This window comes from Manacus vitellinus, unplaced genomic scaffold (genome assembly GCF_001715985.3).
Source record: "Manacus vitellinus isolate BGI_N305 unplaced genomic scaffold, ASM171598v3 scaffold_22_pilon, whole genome shotgun sequence".
NCBI classification, from domain to species: Eukaryota; Metazoa; Chordata; class Aves; order Passeriformes; family Pipridae; genus Manacus; species Manacus vitellinus.
This window is the reverse complement of record NW_021939632.1, coordinates 8,011,352-8,032,258: the sequence shown is the minus strand read 5'-3', so window position 1 is coordinate 8,032,258 and position 20,907 is coordinate 8,011,352. Positions and strand designations below refer to the sequence as shown.

At 44.7% G+C, this 20,907-nt stretch overlaps 1 protein-coding gene across 1 annotated transcript in view; it reads right to left on the bottom strand.

Annotated features, from left to right (window-relative positions):
* SMARCAL1 (SWI/SNF related, matrix associated, actin dependent regulator of chromatin, subfamily a like 1) overlaps positions 1-7,907 on the bottom strand; it is a 38,224-nt gene extending 30,317 nt beyond the window's left edge. The window contains exons 1-5 of the mRNA XM_029959876.1: positions 7,824-7,907; positions 6,180-7,140; positions 5,435-5,485; positions 2,547-2,807; positions 1,299-1,349 (exon numbers count right to left, since the gene is read on the bottom strand). Of these exons, the coding sequence (XP_029815736.1) occupies positions 1,299-1,349; positions 2,547-2,807; positions 5,435-5,485; positions 6,180-7,140; positions 7,824-7,877 (1,378 nt within the window). The 5' untranslated portion in view covers positions 7,878-7,907. The remainder of the gene's footprint in view (positions 1-1,298; positions 1,350-2,546; positions 2,808-5,434; positions 5,486-6,179; positions 7,141-7,823) is intronic.
* Positions 7,908-20,907: the final 13,000 nt, after the last annotated feature.

Genomic DNA, 20,907 nt, shown 5'->3' with positions numbered 1-20,907 from the left:
ACTGATGCACAGGAAGTTCCACCTGAATATGAGGAAGAACTTCTTTACTGTGCGAGTGACCAAGAGGTTGTGGAGTCTCCCTCACTGGAGAAATATCCACAAACCATCTGGATGCAATCTTGTGCCATGTGCTCTAGGATGACCCTGCCTGAGGGAGGTTGGACCAGATGACCCACATTGGTCCCTTCTAACCTGACCCATTCTGTGATTCTGAATCTACTGACCAACTTCTACCAAGCAATTAACTCTGTAGTGACACTATGTGCTTAGATTCCACTTGCAAGGAAAAATAGGATGCTTTTTTTCTTGCTAAGCTTTCTTTTAAGCATCCAAACAGCATCAAAACATTTTAGTAGAATATGAAATTCAGCTTCAAGAATGCCTCTGCTTCAAGCAGATCTGCACAATTCTGCAAGAGAAACAAGCAACTCTTGTTTGCCTCAGAATCAACTCATCTATAGAAGCAACCTGAATTCTAACCTGCTGCAGACATCAACTAAAAACTTAATAGTTGTGTGCTGCCTGCAAAGCCATTATTACCAGCAGTAACATATGAGGCTGAACAAAATCAACTAGACAGCACTCAGACTGTAACTGTAGATGAACTGGTCGTTACAGAAGCCATCATCTGACTTGAAAACCTAGTGCTCTGATCTGAAAAACCAAATTTACTGGGTGTGAAATGAACTAGCACACCACCATGCAAACTACTAAGGAAATGGAAGCAAAACTGCCTGATACATGTTTGTTTTCTAAGCAAGGGGTGGCTGTGACAGTGTATGAATTGATATACACACAAAAGAGTGCAAGGAGGGTTGGCACTGAGGGGAAGGGGAGCACAGCTAAAACACATCAGTTTGACAGAATTTCTGTAAGGACAGGTAGGCTTGGCAGCCACCATGTCAACCTCTTCAAATGTGGCAAGTGGAAACAAAGGAATCCATTCTCCTGTAACTCCTCAGTTCAAGTAGAGCTGCTTTACGTTATAAGCAATAAAAGTAACTTTGTGATAGTAAATACACCCATGCTTTAAGAAATGGTCCACAAATTCAGTGCAGAATCTGACAAAAGCTAAAGCTGCCTTCCCAATGGGCCCCTAAAGTACTGTCATGAATAGCACACATTAATAAAGTTTTGAGTCTGGGCAAACAGTGTAAATGTTTGACAAAACAGGATGATGCTGGCCTCACAGTTCATTAGCAACTTGTCTTTCCAGAGTGAAAATAAAGAAAAAATAAAGTTAGAATTCATTTGCCTCCCCAGAAAATAGCCCTCACCAGGGAAATGCAGCTACTCACTTAGTTTGGGGTAATCCTCCAGCAGGAAATTCCACTTTCTGGTGTTCACATCTGCAATAGTTACAGCAAACACTGTCATAAGTCTATTTCAATAAAGACTGAATTCTCTGTCCATAAGAACCTGTCTATTCATCCATATCTTCTGCTACAGATTTCAGAACTGCTTTAAAAGAATTGTTACCTTCTTCAAAATCAATTCTCCTCTGTTTGCTTTCATGTTAAGCAAACAGTTTGGAGAAGATTTAAAATTATGAGCACACATCTAGAACTGGTATCACCGGAGCAAGCCAAAGTCAGCTCTCCAAATGAACCACTGTAATGAACCCATCTGCTCAAGAATTTTGGCAACCTCTTTCTTTTCACTGCAAGAAGTGATGGAGAATGTGCATGAAGGTTCCCATTTGTTAATTAACAAACTCTGGCTTCAGTCAGTAGAACAATCACTTTCAGTTGTACCTCTGTACTCTACAATTGATGTGCTCAGGAGGGTACAAAGGAAATTCACCAATTCAACAATATCCAAAATGTAACATCATGCCAGACCTATCTGGCAGGTTTATCTCTGAGTAGCACCTGCCTACAACATCCAGGGAAACAGAGAGAGTCCAGAATTAGCTGAACAATGAGCCAGGCGAGGCCCTGCCCAAAGAACAAGCAATCTGGAATTTGTTCTCTATGCTGTCAGTGATCTGCTGTGACACTGTGCAGGTCACCTCATCACTCTGTGCCTCCTTCCCCAAATTACAAGGGGAAAAAAATTATATTTACCATTGAAATCTGAATGCTGACATAAAAAGTGTTCTACAGTTACACTTGCCTCAAAAATATTGGTAAAACTGCTGGTAAATTAAATCTGCCCAGGCAGTTGCAGCCATTATACACCAGAGTAAAGCAGGAGAAATAAGAGAATGTCCAACTGCATTTGATAATAAAGGCAAGAACTTCACATGGTCTTCGTAATACTGGCAAATTATCAGCACATCCCACCTCAAATGTAAATGTCATCATGCTGGGTTCTGAAATATTACCTTGGCTAACAGGCCCAGGAGACATGTTCTGCCATGGGATAAAATGCTGGACACAGATACAGCACTATAACAGAACTACAAGAGCTCTCAAAATCTTCACCAAAGCACAATCTCTTATGCTCTTTCAGAGAGATGTACTCTCACAATCTGTCTTCTCTGAAGCAAGAGCAGCCCCAACAAGGTCATTAAAAAAAAAAGCAAAAAAAACCATGAGACTCACCATAATTTCTGGAATCCATCTGTTTAAACACTCCAATCACTTCTGCAGAATACCCAATATCAACCTCAAATCGCAAGCGCGAGATCAGCACACACTTCCCTTTGACAAGGGCTGAGGGTTTCTTCCAGTTCTTACACATCTGCAAGAGGGATTTCACATCAACCCCACTGCCAACGAAATGAGAGCCTGATGCCAAGCCAACTGCATTTTCTCCTTCCAGTGGTGCCAGAACTACTGATGAAAGTTGATTCGCTGCTTCCACTAGGGATAAAAACATGAGATACAGAAAAGAATAAATGACAGAGAACACCAATAAACTAAAGATGCATAGGATACTTGGCGAAGAAAAGGGATGAGGATAACAAACCATGCACCTTCAAGTTAAAAAGGAATGATGATTCCCTCCTTTCACTCACAGGGACAAAGACTAGAGAGAGGAATGGCCTGGAGGAGCAGATTGGTGGGATTTTCCATAGAGAATATAGTCATGGCAAAGGGAACATATGACAGTAGGTGAACAAGGCCCTGTCCAGCATTGTCACTGCATTAGGCTCCTTCTCTGTCAGCAATCCTAACATGTGGCTCACTAAGCCAGGGCAAGCAATCTGCAGAACTACATTTAGCAGTAAATTGCACACAGCCATACAGCATTTTCACTTACAAAATCACAGGGACAGGGGCATGGTGATCAATGGTATGTGCCTGAAAAGATGGGAAGGTGCTTCTGTAAACAGCAAAGGAGAAAGATCTAAAAATACCTGCCTCCTGCCAATGTCTGATAGGCAATCTCATCTAGGAAGAACACTGCATATTCACAGTGCTGCAGGAAGGGAACTAGTCCAAATTCCTAAATCCCTTTTGTTACAACTTAAGTTCATCACCCTTTATTCTACTGTGTCTTACAGTTAGGCTTGTACTGTCTTGACCAGCCATCTGCACTCCTGCCTTACCCATCGCTAGCAACCCCCTCTGTCACGTCAGGGCATGGAGAGAGAAGGGATGCAGCATTTTACAGCTGTTAGCCTGAGAACACAGCTATCAACATAATAAATGTGCCACTTATTCCTGTGTTGCTCAGCCAATCTATACCCATGTGTTGTCTCCATTATTATAACTGAACTCTGATGGTTAAGCTACAGGAATAACTTTTCTTGTATTTTTTTACAGCACCAAAATAGTGCAATTTGTCCCCAGGACTCCAACTCACAGGTACTACAGTAACACAAAGATTCATGAACATCTCCAGAGTCCATTAGACTCAAAAGCAGGAGATCACTAAGCACATTCTGCCTCCATGTATTGTGAAGAGGCAACTTCCCCTATCTGGTAGCTGTTTAGAGTAGATCCAGGTGAATCCAGTCCTTTGAGCATTGACCTGCACATCATGATCCACTCTGCTTCTTTTTAAACAGTCCAGCTAACTGATATGCAACAAAATATACAAAATTTAAGTTCAGTGGTCAAGATCTGAAATGGGAGAAGGACATTCAGACAGTTTCTTCCTAACCAGTTAATAAATATATCATTCGGATTTAATCCAATCTTCTTTTAAGATAAGTGACTTCCAAAATAAATCCAAGTATTTGAGATTTCTACTCCAAATAAAAAGTTTAAGAGCATCCTTTGAAAGTAATTTTTAAAGAACAGGAAACCACCAATTTAGACTTTCTCCTGCAAATGCACTAAGCAAAACATTTCAGATGCTACTGTTAGATCTCACCTCTACAATACTGAAAGAAAATGGGGGGAAAAAAGTGTATTTTATTCTTATTTCAACATTTGTTTCTAGGCTTGGCTGCATGTTTAATTTATAGCACAAAGAAAGAAAGGTGATACAAGACCACATTATTCAGAAGAACTATATTAAGAGTGGGAACTTTTAAAGTAATTGTTTTACACTGTCAAGACTTCAAGGCCCTCTTAATTCAGTTCCCTTTTCTCAGACTATTTTTCCACAATTTCATTGCCCAATATTGATCACATATTGTCTTCACTTGTAAACAGGAACTTTCCACAGAGTACTCATATATTTGATAGCTTTAAGGAAAAATGTCTGATTTCTAAAAGCCATCCTCTTCATTTGCAAGCTCCTTGGTGCAGACTCTGCTCTCATCTGTACTCGATACAATTCAAGCAAACCAGCAGCATTTAAATTATAAATGTGTGGCAACCCACATGGGAAGCTAAAATACCAGCACTCAACTGTGGCTTTTCAAAGTGCTCAACACAGGCCTAATTCTGTTCCCACTGAAATCAATAGTGATTTATCACTCACTTCAATATAGTGTGCTTTTGAAAAGCTTACCTGAAGTGTTTGCCTCTATCATCTCTCAATCTTTCCAGAACAAAATGATAGGAGAGGGAAAAAAAGATAAAGCCATCCTTGTTATGCCAAAAAAAGGCAAATCCATTTTCAGTCTCACTCAAAGCTCTGGAGAGTTACCCTCTATCCTTTTATTACACACAAAATTAACAGGAAAAGTGTTTCAAAAGAGCTATTTAAAAAGAAAATACATGAACGGATGCAGAAATTAAGCATTAGCCACTGGAACACACTCAATTCTCAATACAAATTCAAATGAAGTACCAGCACAGCAGATAATTTTCCTACGATCTTCTTGGTTGCTGAAGAACTCGGCAATGGTAGAAGTTTAACCTGTGCTTGGTATTTAGATTACATGAAAAATTAAATTATTTCTAATCAACTACAAAGTGTCAGAAAAATGCTATGAGCTAGATGCCTAAAAGATAGGCATTATCTTTGAGTAGCACTATTTTTATTATCCAAGACAATAACAAAGCGAAATAATAACTATGGAAGGCAGGGGAAGGGGGGTATGTGTCAAGATTTCAATGCTTTTTTATCATTAAACAACCAATTTACTTACTGAGACTGCGGTAATCTCCCAAGCTGAAATTCCATTTTTTCAGAGCAGGATCTAAAATAGGGTAGAATATGAATCATTTGAGGTAGAAAAAAGTGGTGGTATGCAATGTTCATGTGAGGTAAGAGAATTAAATCTACTCATGCAAACTTTTTGCCATATATCTGAAAACCAGTTATACCCAGTTATAACAGTTCATAGCTATGTGACACCAAAAAAGCCATAGGCCATATCAGTATCAAGACAAGAAGAATGCAGCAGCCATTCACAGGGATCAGCAACACACGGGGGAAACAAAAGTAGAATATAGCAAATAAAGGCAGGGGGGAAAGATCAGAAGCAAGCCAAAAGGTGGAGATTCTGCTGCTTTCAGTAACCCAGTTAACAGAATCAGCTTATCAACTCTGAACTACAGCAGAAGTGACCCATTTTCCCCCTATCAATTTATGAATAACTTCCCTTCCTTCACTCCCTAAAGACTCTGACCAGCTGCTGCCACTAAATTTCTCAGAGCACTGTTCATAAAGCAAGGCTTCTGATTTCTTTTCTAAATCCAAGCTCAAGCTATTTATACCCAGAATTTCTATCCCATTTCATCTGTCTTTATTTTTTTAGGCTCCATTAATACCACCCATTCCACCCCAGCAATAGGTACACTAGTAGGTGCATATAGCAACTACAATTGCAGCAGATGCCAAAACTTCAACCCAATGTAACACAGAGATAGCAATAAACAATCAATTCTTACCATAGGCTTTGCTTGGTACCTTCTTAAACACAGTAATAAGTTCAGCATTATACCCTATTTCGACCTGGAATCGGTCTTCCCCATATTTCACACATTTTCCTTTTGTAACATTATTTGCTTTCTTGCCAGAGGCAGTTTCAAAGGTAGAGTCCACACCAGCAGAGTTGGTCAGCTTCTGCATCCTACCACTGGCCTGAGAGACAAAACCTTCCCCTATTCTTTCTGTCAGTCTGCTTGTGTTTATCAGCATTTCTGAATCACTTGGGGTGGCACTGCTTGATGGCAAAACATATTTTATGGTAGATTTGTTCAGACTTTGTAAATTTTTACTACCGTCAGGGTGTGTGTTATCAATTAATCGAGGATGAGATGATTCTGTGGAGTTTTTGAAAGCTGGGTAGCATTTGGACTGCTGGAAGGTTCCAAGATTATTTAAAGCTTGTTGTCCATGTTCCTGACCACCAGCATCCAAGTAATGTTTATGGGAATAACTCAGAGAATTTGGGATCGTTGTAGGGAAATGCTTAAGGCCACTTGCTTGTTCCGAGTCCTCTGAACAATTCTTTTGCTGTTCCCTTTGTGAACCAGCCATCTGTTGGTTTGCAGTGTAATGGTTATAACTTTTCTGAAGATAGCTCTTCTGCTCCACAGGATTGTTTGGATTCTCTTGGTGCTGGCTGGTGAACCTGGCATGGTTGTTTTCTTCCTTCGAGTTTCCCTGATTGCCTGGGCTCTGTTCTTTCACCTGAGGTGCAGCAATCCCCACCTGCCCAGCTCTCTGGAGTGCCAGCCTCTCTGCTCTCCGAGCCAAAGCTATCTGCCGATTCTCTTCAATTCTCCTCTTTTGTTCCTCTGTAAGGCCCGACGACATCTTCAACAATTCAAATAATAAATCTGCACCAACACTACATGGGGAATTAATCACAGAGGCACCTGCTTCTTTACAGGAACGGGGGCCAGTCTACTTAAAAAAAAAAAAAAATAGAACACCAACAAATAGAGACAGGAAGTTTCAACTCAGTTCCCCCAAATGATTATTGTATTGTTAAGTATTGATTGTATTATTAGTGATTGAGTATTACTGTATCTGATCCTACACAAATATCTGGTAGTACAGTAAAGCTGTCAGACCAAGGCTCAGCCATTATCAGCAAGTAGGTGGTGACAACCATTGATGCCAGTCCCATGTAGATAAAACATACAGAAAAAGGAGAAAACCCCTATCCCACTACAGTTCTGAGCACTCTTGTCTGCAAATCCCAGCAGAACTGATGAAATAGCAAAGCACAGGGACACACTGCACTGCAGAGCCAGCTCTGCAAAGGTAAACGCAGGCAAAGCAACACATCTCTGCACAGTGTTTGTGGAAATGTGTCCTATTTCGGGTACCCATCAGCAAAGATGGAACGATGGCCATCCTCCCTGTTCACCTTCGGCTCTTTGGGTACCTGACAGAGCGTGGCAGGTACATATTGAACCCCAAAGGGCAGAGTCGGCTCCTGCCTTGAGAAAGGTCGACCCGCAGCTCACGGATAGAAGCGCAGACCCGGTTCCCGCCACATCTCCCAGGAACCGGCCTCGCTCCATCTCCTCTCCGCCTCATGCCCGGGGCCGCCCGCCCGCTCCAGCCCTCCATTCACGCACATTCCTCACCACCCTGGGAGCGGGGAGGTCGCTCCCTGCCGGCTCCTCTCCCATGCGCCGGGCAGGCTCCCGTCCCAAACTCCGCGGAGGTCCTTGGCCCGCGACCCTCCCCCGCCCCCGCCCCCCCCCCGCCGCCCCCCGCCCGCCCCCGGTCCCGGCACTGCCGCCCTCCCCGGCGCGGGGGCTGCACCGCGGTGCCGCCCGCCCCGGGGACTCCGCCGCCCCTCGCTCACCCGCCAGCAGGCGCAGCCCCGTACCGCCGAGGGACTACAGCTCCCAGCAGTCCCCGCGCCACTGCCTGGCAGCACCGAGCGGCCGGCAGCGCGCGGTGTGACGAGATGCAAGCGGCGCGGGGCGCGCAGGGAGCTGGGAAGTGTAGTCTTGTGCTGAGGGCGCCATGTCGGGGCCGCTGCGGCTGTCACACCGGAGCAGGCGGGGGTCCAGGGGCCGCCCCTGCCACCCGCTTGCCCCTGTTGGGTTCAGGGCCACATACGGGGTGCGGGGAGTCTGCTACCGGCCCCAGGCCGAGGGTTTGCTCCAGCCAGCACCTGGTGCTGCACGGACGGAGCAGGGCACCCTGCTTGCTGCCCCTGCTGAGTGGGTCTGGCACACCAGCGTGTGTGCCTCTTAACTGGAGTCTGAGTGGGGAGTAAACGCTGGAGGTGATGTGTGAGAAGGGGTGACAACGCTTTTCAGTACTGAGGAAGGAGTCCACCCTGGGGTATTAGGAGCTGTAGCTGACATTTGTGCAAGGCCACTCTCTGACATTTTTGAACAGTGGTGATCACAGAATCAATTAGGTTGGAAAACATCTCTGGGATCATTGAGTCCAATCTATGACCAAACACCACCATGTCAACTAGACCATGGCACCATGTTCTACATCCAGTCTTTCCTTAAACACTTCCAGGGATGGTGACTCTGCCACCTCCCTTGGCAGTCCATTCCAATATCTAATCATCCTTTCTGTAAATAAATTCTTCCTATGTCCAATCTAAACCTCTTGTGGCACAGCCTAAGACTCTGTTTTCTTGTCCTGTTGCTGGTTGCCTGGGAGAAGAGGCTTAAGCCCACATGGGTACAACCTCCTTTCAAGTAGTTGTAGAGAGTGATAAGGTCATCCTCGAGTCTCCTTTTCTCCAGATCGAACACCCCCAGCTCCCTCAGGTGCTCCTTACAAGACATGTGTTCCAGACCCTTCACCAGCTCTATTGGCTTTCTCTGGACACGCTCCAACACCTCAATGCCCTGTCTGAATTGAGGGGCCCAGAACTGGACACAGCACTTGAGGTGTGGCTTCACCAGTGCTGAATAGAAGGGGCAATCACTTCCCTAGTCTTGCTGGCCACACTATTCCTAATAAAGGCCAGGATGCCACTGGCCTTCTTGGCCACGTGGGCATACACACTGGTTCATGTTCAGCAGCTGTCAACCAACACACCCAGGTCCTTTTCCTCTGGGCTGCTTTCCAGCCACTGTTCCCCTAGCCTGTAGTGCTGCCTGGGGGTTATTGTGGCCAAAGTGCAGGACCCAGCGCTCAGTCTTGTTCAACCTCAGCCCATCGATCCAGCCTGTCCAGATTCCTCTGCAGAGCCTTCCTGCCCTCCAGTAGAGCGACACACTGACCCAACTTGGTGTCGTCCATGAATTTGCCAATGGTCAGCTTGATCCCCTCATCCAGATCATTGATAAAGATGTTAAACAGGACTCGGCCCAACACTGATCCCTGGGGGACATCACTAGTGACTGGACAGATGAGGGGATGTGCCTGGAGGCTGGAAGAAGGCAGATGTTAGAGCTATCTACAAGCAAAGGAGGATACAGGAAACTACAGGTCTGTTAGTCTTACTCCAGACCCTGGGAAAATTGTAGAGTGAGTCTTCTGAGAAACTATTGCAAACCAAATTAAGCAGGTGACTGGGAAGGCCAGTACAGATTTACTAAAGGCGAATCATGGCAGACTAACCTGATCACATACAGCAAAATAACATTTTTTGTCTACCTGAGGAAATAGCCTTCTCATGGATGAACTGACCAGATACAGACTGGAGGGGTGGTCTGTGAGATGAATAGGAAATTGGCTCACAGGCCACATGCAGAAGTCAGTGATCAATGGGTTTTATTCAGGCTGGCAACCTGTCACAAGAGAGATGCCTCAGGGATCAGTACTGGGCCCCATGCTGTTTAACGAATTGTACTGGAAGAGGTTTCATCTTGACGTGAGACAGAAACTTTTTTCATTGAGAATAATCAATCACTAAAACAACCTCCCCAGGGACATGGTGGAGTCCTCATCACTGGAAGTTTTCAAGATCCAATTGGACAGGGTGATAGATAACCTCATCTGGGCTCTCTTTCCCACAAAAAGTTAGACCAGATGGTCTTTTGAGGTCCCTTTCAACCTGGGCTCGTTTATGATTCTGTGAACACCTTCTTAATAAGGTACCTTCACTCATATTTGCTTCAAAGTTAAAATAAAAGGGTCTCCCACGGTTCTAATTACACATGTGTCTGGATTACACACATCAAGATGCCCTTCCTGGACAGTCATGATACCCATGTGCATGACCAGAGCAGCAACTGGGGAGAAAGCAGAGGAAAGGCCCTGGGGAGCACCAGAACCCTCTCACGTCTCAAAATTTTACTCTGCCCAGTGGCAGGTCCAGAGCTGCTACCCCTGTCCCCAGATACCATTTTCTTCTGCCTGACAGATCCTTTGGCTGGAGACACTGAAGCCAGCTGGCTGTTTCACAGTTTATTCATTCTTCTCTTTGCTGGTTAATTAGAAAGGGTTATCATTAAATTGCTTCCTGATTAAGCAGCAGTGACTGCCATTAGTCAGGAGCTTGTCAGCCCGAGAAAAACAAGGCAGGCAGCAAGAACAAGGTGCAGCTTGACACACGCCACAACACGGAGTGCTGTTACCTGGGAATCACACACACCCAGGCGTGAGCACGTCACATCCACACAGGCACTCGCAAACACACCGCTTTTAAAGAAAACCATAGGCTAAAGAGAGATTGGGTCCAAGGTTACATCCCATCGTCCCTTAAGAGAAAAAGTCAAACCTTTTTTCAGGTTCCAGGTCCCCTCACTGCAGAGCGGTTTGCTAGAAAAGGATGCTCAGCCCCACGGTCTCTGTCCAGAGCTTCCTCCTTTGCCCTTTCTTCCCATGCAGACTCCAGCTGGCTACACAGCAGAGAGAGAAAGGAATGGACAAGAGTCCTTTTTTTTCTTCTCCTTGTTGCATTTTTAACTGCCTAAAGCTAAACCAGATCCCAGTGTCACATATGGGCTAGAGAGAGAATACGCAGAGCATAATCCTGCAACTGTTTCCAGCCACCTTTTCCCTGCCAACAGCTATCGAGTTCCAGGTCTCTGTTGATGGCTCCTTATGCTTTGGGAGGTCTAGGGGAAAAAAATTAAACTTGGGAAAAGTGGAGAAAAGGCCCTGCCAGGGACTGTCCCCAACTCGTGAAAACTTTGAGAGCAGAGCATCATTTGCAGAGAGCCCTTGGGTTGCATGGTCGGACAGACACAGACAGACGTTGAAGCATTTGCTCCATATGGCACAACTTCAGCAAGACACAAGGAACAGCCCGGCCATGCAGAGAACAGACCTACAAAATGAGAGGCCATTTGCGAGCAGTTTGCTGGTAGCACTCCAGGTGTCCCTTCAGTCAGAACATGCTTCCAGCAGTGGCTTGGACTCATCTTCCATATACTGGGTCAGGGAGCAGAGATGCAGGGTGAAAATCCTGGGAAGACTAGGAGGGTTAGCACACCCCAGCTCTGCTGCAGAGGAAATGGTTCACCCCCCGTATGAAGAAATGCTCCCACCAGTGAAAAAACTTAAGGAAATGAGATTCTCAGTGCTGTTCTTATCAGGATCTTGCTATCACTTGGATCATGCTCTAAACATCTTCTTATGGGCTGGGTTGGCTGGTCCTGACTGCTGGCTTGAAATGAGCTAGAACTGCCTGTGCTGTACATCTTACATGAGCAACAGCTAGTGTCTGAAATACGAGTCATCCAGGGCTCCAGAGCTATTCTAGAATCTCGTGAAATGTCCTTTGAGAGGTTTCAAGCTGCTCTTTGGAGGTTCTACTGCTGTCATATTGAATGTATTTGCCCCATTTCACCACCTTGCCAACACACCTTGGTGGTTCTCCACATGAACTGGGCTGGCTTCCTTCCTCCTGGATGTGTGGCCAGCCTGCACTCTGCTGGGGCTGAATTGCATGCAGAGCTGCTGTCTGTAGCAAAGATAGAACTGGAAATCAGCCCAGGCTAACAACCCTGAGATGCCTCAGCTTCTTGCAGGGTTTTGGTAGCCCACACTGAGCTCAGAGACACCATAACCGGTGCCCAAACGTACCAGTCTTTGACAAACTGTGGAGAACTTGTAGCTGCACTTTCTAAAATAAATTTATCCCGTGCTCTTGAGCCTTATAAGTTTCTTCCCAGCTAAAACCAGTCAAGTGGCTGGACTGGGGACATGCAGGTCAGCTCTTCAGAGAACATCTTGGGGCAGGAGAGTCAAAGAAAAGCCACTGGACTGGCAGAGCTGCTTCTGGTTGGAGAAGCCTTTCTTTTGGGCTGCTACTCTTTATAGGACCTGTCTTCTGTAGGCTGTGGGCTTGTGCTTCCTCTGCTCTGGTTTGGGATCCTCAGCAAGGTCTAAGCTGCCTAAGGGGCAACCAGAGCCCTGGGCTTAGAGGGCCAGGGCATGCTTTGTTTTGGGGAGATGCGGACCCTGCATCCTCTACCATTCCCTGGATTTCTTTTCTTACATAACTGTTAATTCACTCTACTTTTCCTCTGCCACTGAGGCACATCGAGGACCATGGCCTGCTGGCCCATCTGACAGCCCAGGCCCTTTCACTGAGCATCTTTGTAGGACCAAAGACAAAATGTGGAGTTTGCTGAATCCTGCTGCTCTTGAAACTCTGATGAAAGAGGATCTGCAGAGGCTTTTCTGTGAGTTTTTCTAGCATGAGAAGGTTGCTCCCCTCCTCTGACTGCCAGCTTAGTGAAGACCACTTCTTTTCCCCTGCTTTTTGGCGACTCAGTGCAAGAAAAATTAGTTACCCTCCATTCCTTTGAAGCAGCCTCTTTTATCTACACAGCTTGTTCTTCTCTGGCATGCTGAAACCTTCCTGCTCTTGTTTATAGTACAACCCCTCCAACAGATTGCAGGGTCTCTTTTCTGCCTTCTGTCCTTTTTGGCTAGATTCCTCTCCCCAGCTCCAGTCCAGAGCAATGGTCTGCACAGCACATGGTCCCACTTTGCTGCCAGGCCACTGCCTCCCCACAGGGCTGCTGCAAAGCTGAGCTGACTCGTGATCTTTTGTGTGATGCAGCCCAGGTGTGGAGGGCAGTTCATTGGCACCCAGAACAAAGTTTTAAAAGAGAAAAAACCACATATCCTACAGTGAGATTCAAACAGTGTTTCCAAACCTTCTGAGTTGCCAGTATTTAATACAATGTGTGATCCAGCTGGCGTGAGGGCACTGGCAATGTGGACTCAGATGTCTTACGCTTAAGATGAGGGCAGAGCACACTCCTCTGCTTTACACAACTGGTTGGGTTTTTTTGGCCAGATGCTGAACAGAACTCTATCTTCGTGAAACACAGTTGAACTGGCAGAAGGGTCCAAAGTTAGAGGGAAAGGCTTGTGTGGACACAATTTAACTCCATAGGCTGTATTTCTTTAGGAAATGAGGTTAAACAAACCAAAGTTGCATTCCTAGTTCTATTCTGGAACTTAAATTACTGGCCTGGTTTTCAAGCTCAGAATGAGCAGCTAATCCTATGGTCTCAGTAGTGATATGAAGCCAACTTTTGAGGTCCCGTTTGTTAATGCTAGCCACAGTTCTCTGCCCTTTCTTCTCCTGGTGCATGAGAGACCCAGAGATATAGAGAAATCCTTTAAGCAGTAGAATCAGAGGTCACTGATGTTAAATAATTAGCACCAATGTAATATTAATGGTCCTCTGTCCTTTCACAGGAGCAGCATCTTTCCATGAAGGATCTCAACACACATTCCAGACCAAGAGGAGTTGGCAAAGCAGCTCTGGAGCTGTGTGTGATGCAGTGTTATGACAAGGCTTCCAAGAAACAGACCCAGGCTTGTGGCATGCTCAAGATTTTCCTAAAAGCCCTGAGCTTACAGTGGGTTCTGATACAATTGTTTGACATCCTCTGCTGTGACTTAGATGGGAGCAGCATAAGACCACTGCTTAGATTAGAAATGTGGACTCAGTGCAGGACTCTATTCTACCTCAGACTCCACTCAACCAATGACGCAGGAAGGGTTGCTCTCCTCTTAGAAACCTCTGTGAATGCAGTGCTTAGAAAGTGAGCCAGAATCTGGCCTTGACAAACAGCGCTCTTAAGCACACGCTCAACTTGAAGTGTGTGCTTAAGCTTGTTAAGCTTGCTCCTTCAACAGAGAAGACTTTCCTTTATCTTGGGAGTCTCATCTGCTACAGAAGGGGGAAGTCACAAGGTGATTTTTTTGTTACATTTTGTATAGCAGCCTGATCTAGAAAACACTTGCTGTCAGCTGCAGTATTTTGCTACCAGCTTCTCTCAGTGCATTCCACTGGGCTCCATGGGATAACAATTATTCCACAACAGGGAGTGCTCTTGAAGTGTCAGGGCAGTGCACTCACAAGGTGCTGCTGCAGTTGCCTGTACGTCTCTTATTATAAATAATAAGGGTCATAGGCAATGGAAATGCACGTGCTTTATGTAGGGAAGGTATTTTCCCATTCTGATAGCCAGATCCTGAGAAGCAGTTATAAAGGTTCTGTTTAAAAGAATGTGACTACAGAAAGCAGATGCCCATCAAGTTAAATAAGGAATTTAATTAGCCAGCATTTTATCTTGTTTTCAGCAACATGATGACAAATCGCATCTTAATAAAATAACATTAGGGAGCAGCACAATTCCAGTGCTTCGGGAAATGAGAAGCAGTATAAGTTATAGGCCTGTTCCCACCAAAGAAGTCATTCTCATTCAGAAATCTGACATGCTGTTAAGATGGATAGTGTTTTAGCAAAATGGTCCTCTGGCATTTAGAAAGATTTACGCCACTTTTGGCTTTAAAAGGCTTAATACAGTGTGATGAGGGAGAAGGAGTGGCATGAATAGCTCAAGGGACTGGTAGTGCAATTAATATTTTTGTATTCCTGTGGTGGCACGGGTATGCAGGGTTTTCACAGGTGAGTAGAACAAAGTTGTACTTTCCCCAGTGGAGTTATAACTAAACATAGATGTTATACACTGTACCACAAGTAACGAGTTTAGTGTTTGTCATGTAGACAAAAATTCAACTATAAGCTCACATGTGATGTTTTGCGTAACATCCAGAGGACAGTTCTTGCCTAACCTTGAAAAGGGTTCATGAAGGATCCACAGAAAGTTTGCCTGTCATGGTTTGAGAAAGTTTGTCTAAGCTCAACTTCTGGGACTCAAGAGACTACTGTTGTTTGGAATATTTATGTCCAGTAAAAGGGATTACAAAGCACAAGAATTATAACAATAAAAAATGAGGAGATTTAGCTTAATAATACAAGAATAAAGGAAATACTTGTCCCACTCAGCATGGTTGCCCACTGAATCCTTTCTTTTGCCTGTACTAGGCATCAGACCCAGGTTTTAGGTGATAGATCGTGTGATCATGTGATTATCACACAGCTGTCCACTATAAAATGCACATTTTGATTCTAGGTGATATTGTGGGGCAATACATTTCCCTTGCTCATCATATGTTTTAACAACAATTATTTCTGATGGTCTATTTGACATTTTTCATCTCTCATATTCCATGGTTGCTCCATAGCTCTTATATTAGGAAAGGAGAAAAGTGCAAGAGTTGTCTGATTGGATCTCCTGTTATGTGAAGGTGCACACATACACAGACAGTACACATATTGAGTTTATACACATGCACATATTATGTACATACAGATATATGTACTTGCTGATAGAGTAATCTCCTGGGTTCATGATTTAGTGTACTAAACTGAGATTGTGCTGCTATTGCTTAAAACAGAAGTACCTCCAAAGTTTGTTGATGAATTGGGAGTTTTCTGCCAGAAACTTCTTGGCCTGCATTTAGTTGGGATGAGGGTTGAGAGCTGTTGCTCTCGGACAGCTGCTCATTCATGTGTGTGAAATGAGTTTATGATTCTTGATCCAGGTTCTAGAAAACAGGTGTACATGCTACAAAACCTACCTTTGGTATGTAGACCCTTACTGTCTAGAGGGATGGTGATGAAGCTCTGCTCATTGGTATGGGGCACAATTGAAGCAAAAGACAGTCAGTGCAGAAGTGTGGGTTGGGAGTGGGTCTCCTCTTTCAACAGGCAAAAAATTCTTTTTAGGATTATCTTGCAGGAGCCTGATTTAAGGCCAGTTGTGGAAGAGTGATGTTTTCTTTTCATTCTATCAGTGGAAAAAATTTTGAAATGTATTGACCTGGAAAATTCAAGCTCAGAAGCAGCAGCTGGGTTTTCAGCAAGTCCCTTGATTCCTTCCCTGTTGTCCATCTGGATTCACTGTAACACGGAGAAATCAAGCATTGCCTCTGAGGTCAAGTGAAGTTTGGAAATGGCCACCATTTCCACGTAATTTTGCCAGGATGGGTGGTGCTGTCCCATGCTCTGAGAGTGCTGCTGGCTGTCAAGGTCTGTAACCAGTGGCAGGGATGACTTTTCTCATTTGCAGAGCTGTTTGCAGAACAGGACCCTGAGCCCTTCTGGAGCAAATTGTGAAGCAATGCACAAATCAAATCAAGATGCTGACTGAGATTGCATCACGGCACCATATCATGCTGACAGAATTTGAGGCTAAAAGCACTGATATTCATGTCTAGCAATGTCTAATGCATCATATGGTTGTAAAGTGACAACTGAGTCCTGGAGGACAAAGACTAACCCCCATATGCCCTGCAAATACTTTCCAGTCCACAGACAAGTTAAAGACCAGGTTTTGAAAATCATTTGATCAGTGCCTGAACTTGATCTTTTAACACAGAACAGGTAGTTCCCTCTGAATTTGCAGATGCTGTCAGGTTTTATTCATAGGCATGACACCTTGCAGTATTAATGTTCCCTGTGGATGCAACCAACTTTTTTTTTATAGATTTTCCAGACTTCCATTAATTACTTAATTGGCACACAGTGGTATAAGAATTGAAGTGTATTCCTATAGGGCAGTCATACTTGAGACAGGCACCAAGCTATTCAAAAGCAGAATTAAAAACAACTGGGAAAAACATTTCCAGTTGTCCCTGCTTCATCCCTGATTTCAGCAACAAAGCTGATATATTGCCAGGTAGTGATCCAACTACCTGGGATTTGTCCAGGTTGAGAACTTATTAGTGCTTATTGAGGGAAGAGGGAGAGAGAGGGAGAACACAGCTTGTATAAATCAGATTAAAGTATTGACAACGCTTAAGTAATGCTCATTCCAAGAACAAGCTCGCTATGTGATAACACCACAGCTATAAAAGTGCATTTTGAATGCATGCCACTCCACAAATACCTGGCATTTGAGTTCTTGAGGCTTAGGTCATAGAAGAGAAAACAGGATTGCTGAAAAAGTTAAGTACTCTAGATGGAGATTATCTGAACGATTTAGTATCTGAGAGACTTAACAGCCACTGGATCTTGCTTGTAGTTGATGATTCAGAACCATCTTGGATCAGAGTAGAGTACAAATTATTACAGCTGATACAGACTAAATGAAAAAATCTGGGTCTTGGCCCAAGTCTAGTGAGCAAAGAACTCCCCCGTGTACCATGATTAACCTTGGCTCGCACATTCAGTGGGAAGGCATGGTTAAATGCAAACCTAGAACAAACTCCTGTTTCTCCTCACAGTGTGGTTGCTGGATGTCACGACCATGAAATATTAATAGTCAGTGTGTGTTAAGAGTCCCTCTCTCTGCCTGATCCACAGATGATGTTCATCTGTATTTGATTTCAGCACTGAGCTCAGCTCAGGCTGCGGACACAGGTGCTTTTCACTTGGGAGCCCTCAATGCACCCGGCAGCAGGGCAGCTTTGCCACTGGTGTTGAGTCTGGGCTTGGCAGATGGCTCCAGCTTCCTGACTGTAACCCTGGCATCTTGCAACAGCACTAAAAAGCCCTGTGTTATTTTTATTTGATACATTAGTCTTTTTTTTTTCTCCCACAAAGCAGAACATGAGCAATGGATGGAGCAGGGTAGCAGGAAAGAAAGCGAACAGCTACAGTTGCAAGCAGAGAGCTTTTCGGTGGCTCCAGTATCCCAACCCCTTTTCCCCATCCCTCTTTCACACACATGCACAGAGAGGGAGTTGAGCAGTGGCAGATGGGAAAAGAAAATAGATAAATAAAAGTGTCAGTAGGATGGATTGGTTTGCACTCGGTCTCCTCTCATGTCCCTGAATATGTCTGCTGGTATGTAAAGATCACACAGCCAAGGGACTTGGCACTGACCTGGAAAATTTATACCACTGAATGTAAAAATTAATCAAAAAGAGAAATGTAGGAAGGAGGTGGTCAGGGAAGAAAACAAAAGGAGATTAATTTTTTTTCCTATGTCCATCAGGATTTCATTGGGACAGCAAATTTGTAGGAGCACATAGTGCCAATGCTACCACAGGATCAGCTCTGCCACAGAGAAAAGAGACTGGGTGGGCAGTATCCTGTGCTGAGATCCCTCATGGTTTTAATCCTTATCTGCCTAAATGAGGGATCCCCAAAGGGCACCAGCACCAGACAGAGGTGAGCTCAACAGAGTCCTGGCACATGATGGCTTCAGATAGAAAAGATGCCATTACTGTCTGCAAGTTCTCCTGATACCATACACTCAAACCGCTTCAGGAGGGGCAGGAGGATGTATCTCAGGATACACTGGGCCAATTCTCCTGTGATCTTCCATTTTTCCAGTAAGCCTTGATGCCTGGCATGGAAGCCTTACCCAGGACCACAGGCAGATTCAAGGGTGGAATGAGGTTCAAATTTGACCTGTGTTTTATGCATGGAAACCTTTCTCTTTAGAACATGCTGGAAACTTTTTTCCTAAGGCACTATCTATCCTCCAGGGCATCCTTGCCTCCTTCTCATCGCTAGTTTCTACACAAATGCAGGATCTTTGGTGCTTAGTCACTCCACTGTTCCTGCTGTTTATTGCCTCCAACGGGCATAATTCTCTGCTTAGGAGACCTTTGCGAGTTGCCGTGGAGGAGCCGTGGGCTGTTGTCATTCCGTTTCCAGGGGGCAATAAACAGCAGCATTCAAACTTACATGGAACAAAGATTGTGTGATTATTCAGTCATAAAGAGAGAGGAGAAAAATAGATATATATTGCATGTGTGCTTATTTGCACATCACACAAGGATGTGCAAATTGCTCTCAGAAGAGAGTCTTGCTATGAGGTAAAATAGATCCCCTTATGGCACTTCGATGCTGACTTGAATGCGGGAATTGTCCTGCCTCTGCCTCAGTTTCCCTATGGAAATTGAAGCTCTTCCCATCTAGCTTAAGTGCTTTCAGGGCCAGGAATTTATTTGTGCCCTCACAGGGCAGGTCAGGAAGGCAGGGATGTGAGTTTGGGGATGATGCAGAGAGAGAGGTGTTTCCTGGGGTTAACAGCTTGTGTTTTCCCCCTCTTCTTGAATGAGAGCAAGCATTTGTCTGGGAGGAAGATTCAGAGAAACCACATTAGACTTAAGATGGAAAGGACTGGTGTTAGAGTCAGCCCATCCACACAGATGCATCTGACCTGAGGGTTCAAAAAATCACCAGAGAGAGCCAAAGCATGTTAGGAGGGAGAGCCCCTTTAACAGCAGGGAATTGCTGCCTACATGCAGACACTGACTCCGAAGCCAGTTATTTTGAGGGTTTCCTTTTGGGGTCTGTGAGACTGAATACTTCAGTCTAGTGGGATCATGTCATTAGGAGCTGTGTGACCCCAAGGACCAGAGGAAATTTCCAGCGCATCAGCACTGAGGGTTCAGCCCACTGGGAAACCCAAGCACTCAGCACTTCATGAAGGTGTTCAGCACATGGCAACATCCATCCCTAAAATACTCCCCCACAATAAAACGTAATTACAAAACTCTTTAACTACATAAGCTTCTAAATCAATTAAGTATCTTGGCAAGAAAATGTGTATGGTTTTGAAATCTTCCTTTAATTAACATAAAGTGTGTTAGGAAGCAGTAGATCTAGGCCATCACTTGGATGTAACAGTCTCTCGCTTTATGTGGTCCTGAGGCCTTGGGAGAGTGTAATGCTTAAGTTCCCTTTCAAATGCTGTGTCTGGGCCACATGCAAGGCCAAGACTTCCCTTTCAAAACAAGGTTTCCATAGTGATGTACTATTGGGAGACCTTCCTTAGCAATGCAATGGTCAAAAATCAACTCCTGTTCCCATGGGTGTAAATCCACTAACTTTTCCCACTCACAGCTCTTTCATTTCTCTCTGCTTTAATTCCTGGCAGCACTCCATCTCCAACAGCCCTGCCTTTAAATCCACACTCTCTTCCTGATGGAGCCTTCAGTCCGTTCATCAACAAACACTGCACTTGTCCTTTGTGCAAAGGTGCAGGGTGAAGTCACCAAGGAGAGTGATATCTGCCAGTGAAATCTTTGTGCACTTTTTAGAGACAGTTTTGAGCTTTCCTGTACTTCTGGTGTGCAGTGGAGGATATTCCAGGCAAGAGAGAGAGGGACAACATGGTATCTTAACAGGCTCTGGGTCAGCCCAGTGTTTTGTACCTGACATTTCCCAGCAGATCTGGAAGTCTACAGACTGCTCCTGCTGTGAAAATTATGTAAAGCTGGTGCATGTGGTGGGTGCTTCTTCAGCACAGGGAGACACTAGGATGTCCTCCTACAATGTACTTCTTCTCATGTGTGGATCTTGGCCTCTGCCAACATGGAAACTCATCTGCTACTGATGAAACTAAGAAGATTATCTGGCTGCTGACTTTACTGCCTGAATTGTATTTACGCAACATGTGTATATCTGCCTGCTGATCCTAAAACAAGCTGCTGTAGTTAAGGAAATTATCTGGGCAGCCT